The sequence below is a fragment of the Prunus dulcis genome, chromosome 3 (genome assembly GCF_902201215.1).
Source record: "Prunus dulcis chromosome 3, ALMONDv2, whole genome shotgun sequence".
Taxonomy (NCBI): Eukaryota; Viridiplantae; Streptophyta; class Magnoliopsida; order Rosales; family Rosaceae; genus Prunus; species Prunus dulcis.
In genome coordinates this window covers 862,297-880,182 of record NC_047652.1, presented here as the reverse complement: position 1 = coordinate 880,182, position 17,886 = coordinate 862,297, and the positions used below count along the sequence as shown (strand labels likewise).

Sequence of the window (17,886 nt, the reverse complement as noted above, 5' to 3'; positions counted from 1 at the left end):
ATTTTTTGGGTTTGTTTATAGAAATTAAATAGTGTAGGATTTATCTTCATCACTAGTGCTAAAAATAGGTATATAATTAAATATCTCTATTTCTAATGGCTAGCAGATTTGGGGATAAACAACAATTGCTAAAATTAGATTTGTAGCAATGGCCGCTCAACTATACTCGGAGTTACATTTTGGTTACTCAATTCAAATATTAGTTGTAGATGTCACTCAATTGGGTGTTGTATTGCACCATTAGTCCCTATCGTCAAGTCTCTCTAACGGTAGAGACTAAGGGGTCGTTTGGTACGGCGGACTGTCATGGACTGGACTAAATCCTAGGACTGTCTTGGATTAACTCGGATTGGACTAAGCTGGATTAAGTACTGACCTACGTTTGGTGCTGTGTCGGACTAAGAAGTTGGATTGTAAAAATAGTGAAGACCTATGTTTGGTGTTGTGTCGGACTAAAAAATAATTTTTTAATAATTAATTTTAATTAATAAAATTCTATTATTTAATTTTAATTAAGGCTTTTTTGACATAAAAATAAATAAAAAGAAAACAAATAAATTCTAACATTTTTAACAGGCTTAAACTATCTTATCTCTTTTTTTTCTTTTTCTTTTTTCTTTTTCCCCTTTTCTTTCTTCCTTCCTCTTTTCCCCATTGACTTTTCTTCTTCCTTCCTTCTTGGCCCGTTCCTTTCTTCTTTTTTTTCCTTCTTCCTCCTTTCTTCTTCCTTCCCAAGCCTCCCTTTTTTTTTTTGCGTTCTTCCTTTCCAGGCCGTTCCTTCTTCCTATTCTTTCCTTTCTCTTTTCTTCTTACTTCCTTCCTTTTTATTCTCTCTTCATGCCTCACCCCAACTTTTAAGAGAGCCAGATTCACTTCTAGGTTTGTGGTGGTTGCAAACACCCACCCTCCTCTCTCTCCGGTTCCACTAATTAATAGTTGTGATGGTTCAATTTGGTGGTGATGGTTGTTGAACTGAGTATGTGGTGGCTAATTATGGGTGGTTTTGATGTTTTGTTTGACTAACTGGGTGGTGATGATGGTTTGATTGGGTCTGTGTTGCTGGTTATGGGTTTGATGGTGGTGGTCTGATGATCGTGGACTCATGGTGGTGGTGGTCAAGCTTGTGTGTTTGATGGTGGTATTTAGTCGGACTCGCATGTTCAAAATAGCACCATCGCTATTTTGAGAACCATATTTCGGGCTCGCTCTATTAGCCAAGCGAGTCCCATTTTTTTTTTCGCTTTGGACTATACAATCCCATTTAAATTAATCCCCTCCCTTACCAAACATAAGTTTCAAGGACTATTTAACATAGTCCAATCCAATGAGGCATAGTGAGGCATGCCAAACATGCCCTAATAGTGCAACACAACACCTAATTGAGTGACCTCTATAATTATTTTTTGGAGTTGAGTGACCACAATGTAACTCCGAGTATAGTTGAGGGATCATTGCTACAAATAATCATAATTGAAAAGTCATATTTGCCCATCAATAATCTAAGAGATGCTTGTCACGTCATCATTTTAAACAAAAAAAGTCACATACTTGACGATATGGACTAATGGTGCAACACAACGCCAAATTGAGTGACCTCTTCAATAAATATTTGAGTTAAGTGACCAAAATATAACTTCGAGTATAGTTGAAGGACCATAGCTACAAATAACCCTTAACACTATTAACTTAGGACATTCCCACACACCTAATGGACTAAAACAAAAGATTTTTGGTGTTTTGTTGATACCCAATCCTACTAGGGAGGACTACATGAGTACAAAACAATTCCTCAAGGGAAAAAGCCCACGTTTGTGGGCCGAAATCACTAGACTACCCATTAGTTGAGCCCAATGAGGAACAAAGGTCAAGATAATTCATATTGTGAATCACCTTACCTGAAATCAAAATATGTGAGGTGCCATAAGAATCGGATATGATTGCACTTTCATGTGGCATAATATTATTAGTCGGGAATAACAAAACTGTGTTATCCTCGTTACAACTAAGTTTTTCTCATCCTTCACACCCCTCAAGTCACAAATGCAAAATGCGCATTGTCATGCACCCACCCAAAGGCCTAGAGGCGTGAACTAAATTAGAGGCACACGATTGACTTTAGTATTCCCAAAAGGGGTCAGCATACGTCAAAGTACCAGACCTTGAATGGTCAACCATCAACGACTCAGAATATGCCACATTTGCTAAATACTACCATGTATTATGTTTGGTAAGCACACCCTTATAAATATGTATAAAATTGCACTCTCTCATGAATGGAGGAAAAATAAAATCTTTGCTTGTTTGGTATAGTTTTCTCATGGTTTGGAAATGTATTTATTCCATTTCTTTTATTACAATATAACTTCCATTATAAAGTATTTCGTGATCAGCATTTCCTAGCGAAATTAAAAATTGTTTTTGAAATTGGCATAAAATACGGTTACCATTACCTAGGAAAAAAAATTGTTTTATGATTGATACCCAAAGAAAACGCAAAGTTCAAAATTATAAAATTGAACGGTGGTGTCGAAAGTGAAGTTATGGCGACCAAAAATGTACTTGGGAGGAATTCAATGGTTATTACATGATGATGTTTAAATTGTTCATTTCTGGAGGACCTTTTCTATTAAGAGATGCGATAATATACTAAATTCACAACCATAATACAGATGCTAGGATTCAAACTCATAACCTTACTTGAGGGAGCAGTTACTCCACACCACCACACTAATTAGGGCTCTTTTGGGACTGCTTTTCTAGGAAGTAATTCACCTATAAGCCTTCTAATAAAAGTGTTTTTATTATAAAAATATTGAATTTTCATAAAAAATTAAAGTGTTTCCTGAAGAAGCACATAGCAGGTGCTTCTCCAGGAAGCGCTTCTATGACCCAAAAGCACTTCTAAACTTTTATGTCAAACGCTGTTAAAAACGATTTTAGTTATCAGAAAGCACTTTTGGCCATTCTAGAAACACTCCCAAACAAACCCTTAGTCTTTTATAAGCGTTGTTTAAACTTCGAATGCAAGGAAACAGAAACACAACCGTGATAAAGTAGTCTAAAACTAGTCTAATGCAAGTCTACGGAATTCAATAGTTGACGAATGATGAAAATTAAAGGCGGCTTGCCTTTGCTTACCAAAAATAATAAAAAAGGAAAAAAGACAATGGCGGCTTGGCGAATATTGATCGATGATTAATGAGGTTCACGTGGAGGGATATACGTTGAGTGGGCCGTTAAATTTTAATTCAAAAACCGCCAAAAAAAGTAATTACAATATAAATAAAAGAATTATTAACAAGCAACAATCGCCAGCCATTGGATAGGCTTTGAACAATTTGGTCCAACTTGGGACACTGCTGGATCTGAGCTTGAGACACCCATATATATCCCAATTGCCCATTGGCCATGGCAATTGGCAATTTGGGTGGTCTTCTTCTGTCGTGTTCATCGTCTCTCGACAGAAAAGGGAAAACGCAGGATATGCTATATTAGCTGGTCCTGGTGGCATCGATCCTTCCTTGTATAATTTTATGCCATATGCTTATAATACAAGGGAGAGAGAGAGAGAGAGAGAGAGAGAGAGACCCATCTGCGCAATCAACTTACCATATTAGACAGACGATTCTTCTTCTTCTTCTTCTTTGTTGGTGAAATTCAAGTGCTTTAAATTGGAGTGGGGATTGGTGTGAGCATATGTGACATGATAAATGTCATGAGCTGGTTTGAGAAGCTGCGTTGTTCTTGTTCTTCTCCCAATCTCAGCCGCATCATTGCCTTCCTTCTCATCTTCATTCTTTATCATTCGTTCCAGTTAGTTTCCAAGATTCCTATACACCATTCCGTTGAAAAATAATAACCAAAATCAAATTCCTTTGCTATTGGATTTCATTTAATCATTCCATTCAATTTTCCCATTTCATGCCAATCCCAATGGACCCAAAAGATTTTTTCTCTACTGATTTTCTGGAAGGTATGTTTTCTTATATTCTCCACCAATCTCTGTCTCTCTTAATTTGAAGTTGCTTTCGACATTTTTGGTTCTTGTTCTTTTTTGGCAAGCTTGTTCTTTTTGGTCTGAAAACTCTATGTTTGTGTTGACCAGGCTCTATTTCTTCTCACATTGAGAGGCAGCACAATGCATGCCCTTCTGTTATTGTTATTGGTGGTGGTATATCAGGGATTGCAGCTGCACGTGTTCTCCATGATGCATCTTTTAAGGTCAGTGATTTGCAATTATTAGTATTAGATATATCTGAGGATGTTTAAACTCATGATGGGTCTTGGAAAAAATTGTATCTTGCTTGATTTCAACAATGGCTTAGCTTTACTGTCATTGTTTTGTCAGGTTATCTTGCTGGAATCACGAGACAGACTTGGTGGCCGGATTCATACTGACTACTCATTTGGTTGTCCAGTAGATATGGGAGCATCATGGTAACTTCATTGCTCGTAAATTTTGGGAATGCAGGACCCCTCTTTACAATTTTCCTCTGCTTTTACCAAATTGGTTGGGTATATAGCTGTACATGTCAATGAAAAAATTGCCCATAGGCAGTGCTTTGGTTCATGTGGCACTATTTAATGTGTTTTGTTGTTTAATTTGCTTGCTCTATCTGTTTTGTTTCCAATTCTCTCCGCTGCCTGATTAAAATTATCCACTGTTGCATTACAGAGAATCTTACAAACATGAAAATTTTAGTCAAAAAGAGTTTTGTGTATTCTCCATAGATGTTGGTCACCCTTGCCGAGTTTACTGTTTTCAACAATGAGAGTCTTGTTACTATTGGCATTCCCTCTTCCCTGTTCTGCCCTGTGCTTCCCATAGTTCTTTTGTCTTATGCGGACAAAACAAACACAGAAGCCTTTCTTTCTCTAGCCACTTATATATGAAAGTCTGTAGAAAAATGCATATTTGCTTGCTGGGCCACCCATAAGATAGGATTCTGTGCATTCACAAGTATGAATCTGTTGTATGCATAATCTTTAGTGTTTGCTGTGTAAATGCGTGCACAAATCTGCATGTGCGCACACAAGTAATCGCAAGGGCAATAAAGCAATAAATTTCTAGATGTCACAGAAAATGAAATGACATTGATGATGTGACTGGGATGTTGTATGGCCTTAGCATGTGAAATATTTCTACTCTGATCCTGACTAGATGTTCTTTATTGAAGATATCATAAGGAAAATAAATCCTGGCAGCAAGATACTCATTAGCCTTCATCTTCGTCATATTTTGTACCTTCACGCTAGCTGAGTTGAGATGAGGGATGCTTGTATTTCCATAGCCAAATGCAATGCAATAATGTTCTATTTTTGTTTTCTCTCTCTCTCTCTCTCTCTCTCTCTCTCTCTCTTGTAGCCGTGCATTGCATTTGAAGAACCAAAGAAGAATTGATGGCTTTATTAACTAACAGTCTAATACTCTCTTCAATTTTATTTCAGGCTACATGGTGTTTGCAATGAGAATCCCTTGGCTCCACTGATACGCCGTCTAGGACTTACTTTATACCGTACGAGTGGTGACGACTCTGTGTTGTATGACCATGATTTGGAAAGGTAATTACATCCTTGCTGTGTTAACGAATTAATTATCTAATTGATCTAAATGAATTAATTTATGGAATTAGAAATATCTAATTGATCTAAATGAATTAGTTTATGGAATTAGAAGCGAGATTGGTACATTCACAGAAGACCATGAAGTTTTATTTTATTTTTTATTCTTCAATTATTTTTTGTTGTTGAAATTTTCATCTACAAGACAGTAGAAAAAATTGAATTCGTGGCTTACCTTTTGCATACTTCAAAATTTTGTTTTCCAGCACATGCAGCAATGATATTTTGATTCATAATGCAGTTACTTGTACATTCAACATAGCTTGTATATTCAGTCTGAAGTATTGTCTTGAATATCTGGATTCCCTTTCAGCTATGCACTTTTTGATATGGATGGAAGCCAAGTTCCTCAAGAGATGGTCATTGAAGTTGGTAATACTTTCAAGCAAATTCTCAAAGAGGTAGAATCTTTAAACTGAATTCTGCGTGTTTTTTTTTTTGTTTTTTGTTTTTTGTTTTGTTTTGTTTTGTTTTTTTTTGTAATTATGAATCCAACACTGCTGAAATCTGCAAAATACTCTTGTTTAATTTCTCTAGACCGAGAAAGTACGGAATGAGAATACTGATGACATGTCTGTCTCTCAAGCAATTTCTATTGTGATGGATAGGCATCCAGAATTAAGGTATTGGAAATAAATTAAATTAAAATTAGGACACATTTTATTGCAGTATGTTTCATTTTTACTGATTTTACTTCTGTGTTCTGTAGACAAAACGGACTTGCTCACGAAGTGTTACAATGGTACATATGTCGAATGGAAGCATGGTTCGCTGCAGATGCAGATGTGATATCGCTAAAAAACTGGGATCAGGTTCAATATCTAAACTTTTCTAATTACTCTTGGTGGGCTGGCCTCCTTACAATTGATTCCATGGGAAAGAGTGCAGTTTAGTAAATACCTTGGGAAAGAGTTCTCTAATGGTGAATGAATTGTACTTGATGAATAATCTGAGTTACAGTGCATGTATTTGGAACATTATGATTACCCCTCACCTAGCTGTTCGTCTTTTGAAAATTTGATAGTTTATATTTTTATGTCATTATCAGCTCTTGAGTTACCCACCATTTATGCAAAGAACGTGGGTTTTCTAAACCCTCTCCTTCTTGATCTCCATAGGATTGATTTCACTGGTACTTGAATCTCCGTAACAATTTGCTAAGGCATAGAGTGGCTTTATCCTTTAAGTTTAAATGAATCCAACTAAAATGAAAACTCACTTTAACTCTTCTTTTCTTTGTTTGAAGCTTTACATGACCAGGGTGAGGAGGGAATGATTGCTTTATTTAAATAATAAACAGTTTCTACCCAGGAAGCTGAACTAGTTTTAGAGAAAGCAAAGTGCCTGAGATACAGGAAGAGGATTATACACTGATAATCAATTAAAAAGACTAGTGAGTTGATCTTACTTCAGAAATATCGACCCTTTAAAAACACAAAAGTCATTAAACTATAATGCAAAATTGTTAGCTTCTTTAAGACTTCATTTTGGGAATTGAGTGTCTGTTTTGTTCTTCCAGAACATGCTTCTAGATTTGATGTTGAACTCTGATCCCCAGTGGTATTGCACTGCACATTGGGAAGCATGTCTATTATTTAAATTTATAAATCATGTCATGTTCTGGTTTCAATGGCTTGAATATTTTGAACCAAGGAGCAAGTCAAAATGCTAAAACCACTTATTCCAGTTTGCAGCACATTCTTTCCTGGCCTTTGTGGCTCATTCAGTCTTTTACTGCCAACATTATCTACTAGTGTAATGCATGGATCAGTAGCTGTATGTCTGTGGCTCATTAAGAGAGCGAATTTTTTTTTTATTTTATCTTGATATATAGCCATATGTCAGCGGAAATTTTTGTGTTAGGCAGGTAATTACTGGTTGGATGCATTTTTCGTCTAGGTAATTTTGAGTTATATTTGGATGAAGGCTTACACAGTTGAGGGTCCTTGTTATACAGGAGCATGTTCTTTCTGGTGGCCATGGACTTATGGTGCAAGGCTATGACCCAATAATAAGGGCTCTTGCAGAAGATATTGATGTACGCTTGAATCACAGGTATGCGTGCTTGTACCATCCCAGAAAAATGTGTTTACTTCAGTTGGTGTGGGTGCATTGTGAGTTATACAAACAAAAAAATTGACATAATGCCATTGGGGTAGCGATATATATACCTTTTGATAAGGTGAAAGACATACTAAATCGGAACTTGCACCTTCTTTGCTATGAATTTCTTAGTTATGTTTCTTAATGCCCTTCCTGCCACCTTTTGTTAAATTTTAGAATTAGTTTCTTCAGTCTTTGATAAGCTTTAATTTTTGTGATTATAAGCAGGGTTACAAAGATATTAAATGGGCATAACAAGATGATGGTCACAATTGAAGACGGAAGAAACTTCGTTGCTGATGCAGCTATAATAACAGTACCCCATGGTATTCTTAAAGCCAAGATGACTGAGTTCGAACCAAAGTTGCCTGAGTGGAAGGTTGATGCAATTTCGGATCTTGGGGTGGGCAATGAAAACAAAATTGCCTTGCGATTTGAAAAGGTTTTCTGGCCTAATGTAGAGCTTTTAGGCGTGGTTGCACCAACCTCTTATGCATGTGGTTATTTTCTCAATCTTCACAAGACCACAGGCCATCCGGTCCTTGTCTATATGGCTGCTGGAAGGTTTGCATACGACCTTGAAAAATTAACTGATGACGGTGCAGTTAGTTTTGTTATGTTGCAGCTTAAGAAGATGTTACCTGATGCAACTGATCCAGTAAGTTCATTAGTTTCAGCCAGTTTTGGTCAATCTATGTATTAGTTGTTCTAGGAAATTTTGTCATATCTAACTATCAGAAATGGGACAAAATCTCTTCTCAATGTAGGTGTTCTGTAGTCGATATTGATACGAATATTGTCGACTTACCTTTGATTGGTTTGTCTGTAACAGGTTCAATATCTTGTATCACGGTGGGGAACGGACCTGAATTCTCTTGGATGCTACTCGTTGGATTTGGTTGGAAAGCCTGGAGATATATATGATAGGCTTCGAGCACCTTTGGGCAGTCTTTTCTTTGGAGGCGAAGCTGTTAGCATGGACCACCAAGGATCTGTGCATGGAGCTTACTCAGCTGGAGTTATGGCTGCTGAGGATTGTCAGAGACATCTCCTAAATAAATTTGGTAGACTGGAAAAGCTTCAGCATGCTTACATTACGGATAAAGTCCTCGAAGCAACAGTTCCCCTGCAAATCTCAAGGATGTGAACCATTTTTTTTATACATCAAGAAAAATAATATTAATAAGGCTTTACCATTGTTGGTCTAATTCTGTCTAAAATTTCTTCCCAAATTGGAAAACACAGACGGGCTTTCTAACAGTAGGCCCCAAAATTAGCATGTTAAAACGATGTTAGTTTGAAACCCTGATTTGCCTCGATGTACCGTTGCTAGGCCCGTAAACAAATCGGATTGAGGTGAATTGATATATTCCAAGTTCGAATCAATTTATAATGGGATTATTGAATTCTGATTATATTCGAATGATTGATCTCTTTCTTTTTTTACAAGCGATCTTAGAGAATTAGCCGTGCACCTCTTGACATGAGACTCTGTGCATGGGCACAAACTGGTGGCAGTTGTGCACCTCTTAACATAGGTTTTTGGGGTCAAGACCTCTTAACATAGGTTATTCCCATCCTACATAGTGGAAGCAAAATCTGACAGTTCTCGAAAGGAAAAAAAAAAGTCATAAACAGTTAAGTTTATGAAAAATAATCAGTAATTTTAATGAAAAGAAATGAAAAATTAGGCCAACATCATCACATATCGGCAACAACTACTTGGGTTGGCTTGGGCCTATGGGACATGAACCAAAGTAATATGATCACCACATGCATTCCTAGTAGGCCTTGCGTCTAATGTCTTCTTCCCCCTACTTGGGTTGGCTTGGGGCTATATCTTTATCACGATACCTTCGTTGATCAGCATGTTGCTGGTCTCTATTCGTTTGTTCAGCAGTGGTCACTTCCGCGGTTGGTCCCCCGCGACCGTCCTATGTTTTGGAGACCCTAGACGAACATCCTAAATGGAATCTTCTACTTTATATGCACCTCTTAAGTCTTAACATGAGACTCCGTGCATGGGTGCAAAATGGCAGTTGTGCACCTCTTAACATAGGTTTTTGTTATTTTATTTGGGGTCAAGACCTCTTAACATAGGTTAAGCTTGTGAAAACAAGCATCATGGATTCCCATCCTACATAGGAAGTCTGAAAGTTCTTCAAAGAAAAAAAAAAAAAAAGTCAAAAAAAGTTAACAACGAGTTAGAGTGGGCATGCCGATCAATGAAGGTATCGTAATAAAGATATAGAATCAAGCCAACCACAGTAGGGGGAAAAAGTCTTCTTCACCTATGCAACACCCTTAATTTTCAGAAATTGGTATGTGAAAAGTTTAATGCATTCATTACAGTTTCGTTATTAAGTCCAATATGCATGACATGTTATATGTTTTATACAGTAATACTAACTTTGTTCAGCCACGGTGATTGTAAAGAGTCTTCTCCACCTATGTAGCACCTTAATTTCTCTTGTCTCTTAGATAGGGTGAGATATGTATCGAGAATATTTTGCTGCAAGGGAAAGGACCTCTATTTATAAATGCATCACTCGAAAGCCTTGCCTATCAAAAAGCATTTGAGTGTCCTTTTGGCATTGGATTAGGGTTTGTTTCAATCCATATTGTAAACTAGCATCATGGATTCCCATCCTACATAGGAAGTCTGTAAGTTCTTCAAAAGAAAAAGAAAAAGAAAAGTCAAAAAAAGTTAACAATAAGTTAGAGTGGGCATGCTGATCAATAAAGGTATCGTAATAAAGATATAGACCCAAACCAACCACAGTAGGGGGAAAGATTCTTCTTCACCTATGCAGCACCTTAATTTTTAGTAGGAGGTCTGTGAATAGAGTTTAATGCATTCATTACAGTTTTGTTATTTCTCAAACTAAGTCCAATATGCATGACATGTTATATGTTTTATGCAGTAATACTAAACTTGTTCAGCCATGGTGATTGTAAAGAGTTTTCCTCACTCATGCAACACCTTAATTTCTCGTCTCATAAATAGGGTGAGATCTGTATTGAGAGTATTTTGCTGCAAGGGAAGGGACCTCTATTTATAGATGCATCACTCGAAAGCCTTGTCTATCAAGAAGCATTCGAGTGTCCTTTTTGCATTAGATTAGATTTGTTTCAATTCATATTGTATTAGGAATCCTATTAACACTTGTGTTTTACTTTAATAAACTCTGTGCAAGTGTTTATCTAGAAAGGTTGAGTTCTATTCCTTAATCAACCAAAATACTCGAGTCCTCTTAGAATTTGAAGATAATCTTTTATGGACTAAGACAATGAATTGTCTTACAGACATTAGACACTAGGGCTACTAGAATGTATGTGGTGATTATTTTAGTTTGGTTTATGCCCTATGGACAATTAGTTGTTGCCGGCAGTGGTCACTCTCACTTTGGCGGGGGCCCCATTCAAAATCTCCCTACATTCATTGCCAAGTTGCAGCCAAATCAATTTAAGTGGTGCAGTTTGATTTGGTTTGATTTAAAACATTTCGAGAAACCAAACTATTAGGACCAATGCTCTTATTTTCATGTGAAATGAAACATCTCAACTTTAAACTTGAAAGTTGAAAAAAATTCATCAATAACATTAATTTCAAGCACATAGAAAACCAACATTGCAGTCACCATCCTAATTTCTAAATCTCTAACATTCTAACAACATTCAACCTTTCATCAAGGTAACAAACTAATCAATAGTGCTCAAACGCTAATTGTTTAGTAAATTAATACGACACTATACCACTCATTTGGACACAATCCACAATGTAATCTCATGATCTATACTGTTAATTTATTTATTAGCTCATGATTCAAGGATCATTCTTACATAACTTCAATCATAAATCATTTAGCAATTTGATCAGTTTAAACGATTCACAAGGTTGTATTTGTTTTCCATATTAAACACATTGTTAACAGCTCATACTATCAATGCGAGCCGAACCTGATTGCAGACCACCATGTGGCCACGACAAACCAGATCACTCGTATACCGACCCAAGCGTATGGAGCTCCCTGATAAGGATAGGACAGACCAGAGGTTGAACAAGCACTCGGTTGTCTAAGACACCGACCCGAGCACCATAGGCGCATTAATAGCCAGCAGACTTGACCAAGACCCCTGTCAAATCGATCACTCCACCTCTGTAATAAACAGCCTGGCGAGTGGAGAAAGGTCAATTAAGGCACATCTCATCCTGGACCAGGTGTCGCCTCACCCTCTAAAAATCCGGGTGAACAGGACTGATGATGGAGATGGTCCATTTATTACACCTCCCATCCTTGGTCACTGGTCACTTCGCCACCTGACCCCTGTACAGTAAGCACGGCGGTCATTTAATGAAACCCATATCAAAGGAGGAAGGGGGGAAGACCTCCTTACAAATATCTTTACTTCTCCCCCCTATAAATACCTCTCACATATCTCTGGACAAGGGTAATAACTATTCTCACTAAATAAACCCTACATACATTCTCTCTACCCTACTCTCATACCTGACTTCACCATCGGAGGGGGCTCTACTGGGATCAACCCCAGTTTGCTCCTATTCTGATAGTTGTTCTTAGTGTGCAGATCTTTCACAAAGTACGTCCCAACCCTGGAGAACGACACGTCATATAGGAGAAGGATACCTGATTTACACACATTTTGTGATTCGATTGTCCAAATAAAAGCGAAGGAGTTTTGATGGATTTGAAAATGATGGCATGTTTTATTTTTATTTTTTAATTAGGGAGATGAGTGCGGCAATGTTTTTTAGTTTTTAGCGGGACCAAGTGATTTGTATAATTTCTCCTACAAAATTATGAAAAATTATGAGAGGATCAAAACCCTATGAATAAACTACACTTGCCACTCCACGTTAGTCAAATCTTTGCCCACTCTAATTATTTTTTTTTAATTGAGAAGTTTCCAGAAAGTTAGTTAAAGGGGTTTTACAAGCAGATGCAACCTTGATTTTCTCTGTTTGTTTAATGAAAGGGATAGATATTTGTTAACAAATATCGATTATCGGCTCACAACCACTTCACATTCCCATGCCCTCAGTGTTAGTGGGATGGGATGGAATGCGATGGATCGTGGATGCTCATCATTCTGCTGCTTCTTTCGCCCAGTCATTTGTCTTGCCTTTTGCCAAATTATTGCTTTCCTTTTGCTCCTTTCCCACGTTGCAATATTTGAAGCCTTTATCGAATTGTTTTTTGTAAAAATTTAATTTCTTTATTTTATGAACCACATACAGCAATCTCATTGCAATGAATAATAGATGGGTCATTGACCCAAAAAAAAGAGTACATAAAAATGGGTCCATCCATGTGTATAATGCGGATAGATATTTTATTTGTATTGGTACGAATTCCTTCCCCCAACTTAACTTGTGTACTTTGATACCATCACATTACGAAAAGCCCTAGAAAACGACACATTCTTTTTTTACGAAAATATTAACGGATTATAATAGTGAGTTTTGCATATGGAAATACATTAATCGTATTTTGTTTCTCTTCTCTCTTCATAATCACAATCATATTTTGTTAATTTTATATATAGATACATGATATTCTATTTTAATGTAATTTAAATTACGAAGAAGAAGATTCGAACTCAGGTGTAGAGTGGAGAACATGTCAACTCTAGTAAATTTGGCTAAATCCATACGCATTTTGTTTTTAATTAGACTGTAGGCCACATATACGTCGTTGATTGATACTAAATGACTAAGAATTAAATTAGAGAGCAAATGGTTGACTAAGTATATAAATTGACGTCTTAGCTTAATCTAAGACGAAATAAAACAAGTTGTGATTAAATAAGAAGACTTAGCTCAAAGGGAAGGAAAAAAAAAAAAAAGGAAGACAACCACTCTGCCCCCTGCAGCACATCAATTTTTTAATCCACTGTACAAATTTTATTTTAAATATATATTGTTCCTTAATACACTCAAACTAATAATTAAAACGAAGTTTTCAAAGACGCGACAAAGCCAGAATCTGCTGATTTTGGTAGTCAGAATCCACGACGGTTTGTGAATTTTCCGACACGACGAAGCCCTTTGCCCGATCCCTCAACTTGTTTTTGAGAACCTTGCCCGTTGGGTTCCTGGGAAGTTGGGGCAGAAACTCCACCTTCTTGGGCACCATAAAGTGAGGCAAGTTTTTCCGACAATAAGCGATTATTTCAGACTCAGTGGTGCTCTCAGCGTTGCTTCTCAGAGCCACAAAGGCACATGGACTTTCGCCCCATCGAGGGTGAGGCATTGCAACTACTGCTGCCTCCATCACCTTTGGGTGCCCATGTAACATGTTCTCCACTTCCACACTGCTAATGTTCTCTCCTCCTGATATGATCACGTCTTTCGACCTGTCCTTTATCTCCAGGTAGCCGTCCGGGTGCACAACCCCGACGTCTCCTGTCCAGAACCATCCGTTCTGGAACGACTTCAGTGTCTCCTTACTATCCTTGTAGTACCCTTTCATGATACTACTCCCGCGCAAAACAATCTCCCCCATGGTCTTCCCGTCATGGGGGACACTCTCCATTGTTTCTTTGTTCTTCACGTCCACGTCAGCAAGAGTCAATATGCTTATGCCTTGTCTTGCCTTGAGCTTTGCCTGGTCTTCCCGAGGCAGCTTGTTCCACTTGGCCTGCCACTCGCAGACCAAGGCAGGTCCCGTTGCCTCGGTCAGGCCATACGCGTGGGTCACTTTGAATCCCAGCGGCTCGATTTTCTCAAGCAGTGGGGCGGGCGGAGGTGCTCCGCCTGTGAGGATCTGGACGGGCACTGCGAGATCACGGCGCTCGTGCGGTTTGGCCTCGAGGAGTATGTTGAAGATGATTGGGGCGCAGCACATGTGGGTGACCTTGTGGCGGTGAATGTTGCGGTAGATGTCGTAGGCGGTGGTGTTGCGGAGGCAGACATTGGTGCCACCACGTGCGGCAACGCCCCATGTGAAGGTCCAGCCGTTGCAATGGAACATGGGAAGTGTCCATAAATACACAGGCTCACTCCCCATTTCCCAACCAAGGACCAGACTGAGGGTGCTCAAGTAAGCACCTCTGTGGCTGTACACAACGCCTTTGGGTTCTGACGTCGTTCCGGAGGTGTAGTTCAAGGCCACCGGGTCCCACTCGTCGGCGACCTCCACAGAGACAAAACGGGGGTTGCCCTTTTTGATGAGCTGCTCGTACTCCAACTCACCGAGCCGAATGCCTGTGGGGGAGTCAATGTCGTCGATCACGATGACCAAAGGCATGGATGGCTCATGAGTAGCACCGGACATGAGGATCCTGAGGGCCTCGCGGGCCAAGGGGACGAACTGGTAGTCAACGAAGAAGACTTTGGCCCCCGAGTGGCGGAGAATGGAGGCTATGTTTTTGGCATCGAGGCGGGTGTTAACGGTGTTAAGCACAGCCCCGGCCATGGGCACTGCGAAATGCATTTCATACATTGCTGGAACATTAGGAGCCAACACTGATACCTGAAATAAGCAGAACAAATTAATTTCATATTCGGGAGTTAATAAACAATAATGCTAGAGTCACCAAATTTGTTAAATACGGTAACATCAACTCGGAAAAGAGAAAAAGGAAAAACACTTACAACATCGTGCTTGACGATGTTAAGAGAAAGAAGGGAGGAAGCGAGACGGCAGCAACGATCGTAGGTTTGGCCCCATGTGAAGCGAGTGCCTTCATAGATGACTGAGGTACGGTTAGCATAAAAGGCAGCAGCTCTCTTCAGAAAAGTTGTAGGGGTGAGAGCTGTATAGTTAGCCTCACATTTGGGAAGCATGTTCATTGATTCAAGGGCCATTTTGCGTAAGCTTCCTCTTCTCTAAGTGTGGATAATTTTATCTCAGAGAGAGAGAGAGAGAGAGAGAGAGAGAGAGAGAGAGAGAAGTGGTGGATAATTTGGTTGTGCGAAAGACGTGAGATACTCTGAGTGAATGGAAGGAGCAATTTATAGTGAATTGTCAGGCTCCGAGGGTCCACGTCATTTGGGTGGGTGGTGGTGGGAATGGAGAACTATGGTGGATGCTGCGCGATGCTTGTGTGGAAATTGCTAAGATATTACTATTTTGAATGTAAGAAAACTATTGACCTTTAAAAAAGACAAAAAAGAAAAATTTCCGATGGGTTTTCACACCAGCCGTGACCCTCCATGGGCTGCTTGACTTCACCACGCCACCGGAATCCTTTTCACTCAAAATGTGCATCACTAGAAACAAACTGTTGTTGCCTGGGCGAGAATCTTTAGGCTATACCATCATTTGAAAATTTCGTGTGCGAATTATTATTAGTTTGGTTAAAAGTGTACAGTCTCTCTAAGATGTTCAGGGCTATTAAATAGTAAAATTTTGTGCTCTGTATATTTGAATCGTTGATTTTCTTTTTATGTGAGGGGTATTCGAATTTCAAACCTCTTCTAACATTAAGAAAAAAAATATCGCTAAACTAAAAATTTATTTGGTTCAATATCTAAGCACTAAAACAATGTGGAAGCATTGCCCGATATGAAATAAATATTTACCCAGCACCTAAGATCATAGTACGAGTAACATCCCTGCCCCTAAGGTCATGTTACTTTCGCCTCACATTTCAAAGGACCACTCGTACTAAACACCAAATGGCATTGACAAATATAGTCCTAATAAAAAAAAACAATATATATATATAAGTTCTTTTTCACACGTAACAACCTATTCTCTTATTTGTTGTGGGTGATCGAGTTTCTTGTAAAATAATTTTAAAAACAAATTTAATGTCAACAACCTCGTTGAAATAAAAAAATAAAATTACGTCAACAGCAAATATATAAAAATTAAACCACTAGCAGCTCTGCTTACTGACTTTAGCCATGAATTTTGTTTAAATATCGTAAAACAGGGAAATAATATTTTACTTGCCTGCCTGCTGCGAAGAGATAATATTTTACTCAAAGTATATATTTTCATGTGTGACCTGAGATTTGTTAACTAATGTTGTATTTTCCCAAGGTCTCTCCTATTCAACTTGCAAAAATGGAATTGACCCTTGAATCAAAGTCGTGTAGAACATTTATGCCAAGAAAAGTATTGTGGAAATTAGTTGGTAAAATCAACTCAGACGCCAGGAATTTTTATGTCGTTTTTCATTTGCCGGCTGAAGAACATGATTATGCGTTTTTTTTGTAAGAACACGTGAGGAAGAGAGAAAAACGAGTCTTTCACATGAGAAGGACGTCCTGCACAAAATTTAAAGTTTGTTTGGGACTGCTTGCTTATGGAAATATTAAAAACATTTTTAAAAGCATTTGACAGAAAAATTTGAAGGTGGTTCTGAATGTGTTAGCTACATGCTTCTTCATTTATTCTAAGTACTGGTAGATATATGCATAAAATAATGATTAATTACTTATTTAGTGTAAAGTAGCATGATATGATATTTGATTATAAGTAAAGTAAACATCTTTTTTCCACCAAAAGAAGTTTTATGGAATTCTCCTAGAAAATCTTAAGAGTGACTCCAAGAATATCTTTTTTTTTCTTTTTGTTGAACTTTCCTAAGAAAGTTTAAGATGGAATTTCCAAGAAGTTGTGTTTAAGTTTATGAGAATTTTCCAAGAACTTTGATGGAGGGAAATAGCTTTGAACAATTAATGTTCTTTCTAAGTTGTGATGATACATGTTGAGAAGTCAACTAAATCCCAATATATTTGGGATTGAGTGATTTGCCAAATTATATGTAATTGATTGTATATGATTTGCTTTCCTTTACTAGTCTCTTGATTGTAGGAAACTTGGGTATAGATACCCTTAACAGTGTAAAGAGAAAACAAGCAAGTAATCAAACATTCTTCTTTTGATTACAATTTTACATGGTATCAGAGCTAGGAGAAAACCTAGCTCTTGTTTTTCTCTTTACCGTCAAAAATCCCAGCTTCCTCCTTCTTTGTTTTCGTTAGTTCTCTGCCATGGCTAATGACAAAGAAGTTGAAACTTCTTCCAAGGATGGAAACAAGTCTGAAGTTTCCAACCCTTTTTTCATTCATCACTCTGACCATCCTGGCATGGTTCTTGTATCCAAACCATTGAATGGAGACAACTATGGGACATGGTGTCGTTCCATGCGAATCTCCTTGAGTGCCAAGAACAAACTTGGTTT

The 17,886-nt window shown here is 38.1% G+C and overlaps 2 protein-coding genes across 2 annotated transcripts; one reads left to right on the top strand and one right to left on the bottom strand.

Moving 5' to 3' along the window:
• The first annotated feature begins 3,323 nt into the window (after window positions 1-3,323).
• On the top strand, window positions 3,324-9,140 carry LOC117622174 (polyamine oxidase 5). The gene is made up of 10 exons (XM_034352758.1): window positions 3,324-3,973; window positions 4,106-4,221; window positions 4,349-4,437; window positions 5,449-5,562; window positions 5,936-6,023; window positions 6,160-6,245; window positions 6,332-6,434; window positions 7,580-7,677; window positions 7,954-8,383; window positions 8,558-9,140. Exons 1-10 carry the CDS (start codon window positions 3,922-3,924, stop codon window positions 8,870-8,872), a joined length of 1,491 nt encoding a protein of 496 aa, XP_034208649.1. The 5' UTR covers window positions 3,324-3,921; the 3' UTR covers window positions 8,873-9,140.
• A 4,480-nt stretch (window positions 9,141-13,620) lies between these two features.
• LOC117622389 (probable acyl-activating enzyme 12, peroxisomal) lies at window positions 13,621-15,613 on the bottom strand. The gene is made up of 2 exons (XM_034353047.1): window positions 15,344-15,613; window positions 13,621-15,221 (listed from the first exon to the last, which is right to left on the bottom strand). Exons 1-2 carry the CDS (start codon window positions 15,554-15,556, stop codon window positions 13,710-13,712), a joined length of 1,725 nt encoding a protein of 574 aa, XP_034208938.1. The 5' UTR covers window positions 15,557-15,613; the 3' UTR covers window positions 13,621-13,709.
• Between the last annotated feature and the right edge of the window lie 2,273 nt (window positions 15,614-17,886).

Bases quoted from the DNA above. Each gene is read 5' to 3' on its own strand.
- LOC117622174 (XM_034352758.1), top strand. From the start codon at position 3,922: ATGCCAATCCCAATGGACCCAAAAGATTTTTTCTCTACTGATTTTCTG. The intron at 6,024-6,159 runs GTAGAATCTTTA...TAATTTCTCTAG, and splicing joins TCAAGCAAATTCTCAAAGAG to ACCGAGAAAGTACGGAATGA. The intron at 6,435-7,579 runs GTTCAATATCTA...CTTGTTATACAG, and splicing joins CGCTAAAAAACTGGGATCAG to GAGCATGTTCTTTCTGGTGG.
- LOC117622389 (XM_034353047.1), bottom strand. From the start codon at position 15,556: ATGGCCCTTGAATCAATGAACATGCTTCCCAAATGTGAGGCTAACTAT. The intron at 15,222-15,343 runs GTAAGTGTTTTT...TGCTTATTTCAG, and splicing joins ACATCGTCAAGCACGATGTT to GTATCAGTGTTGGCTCCTAA.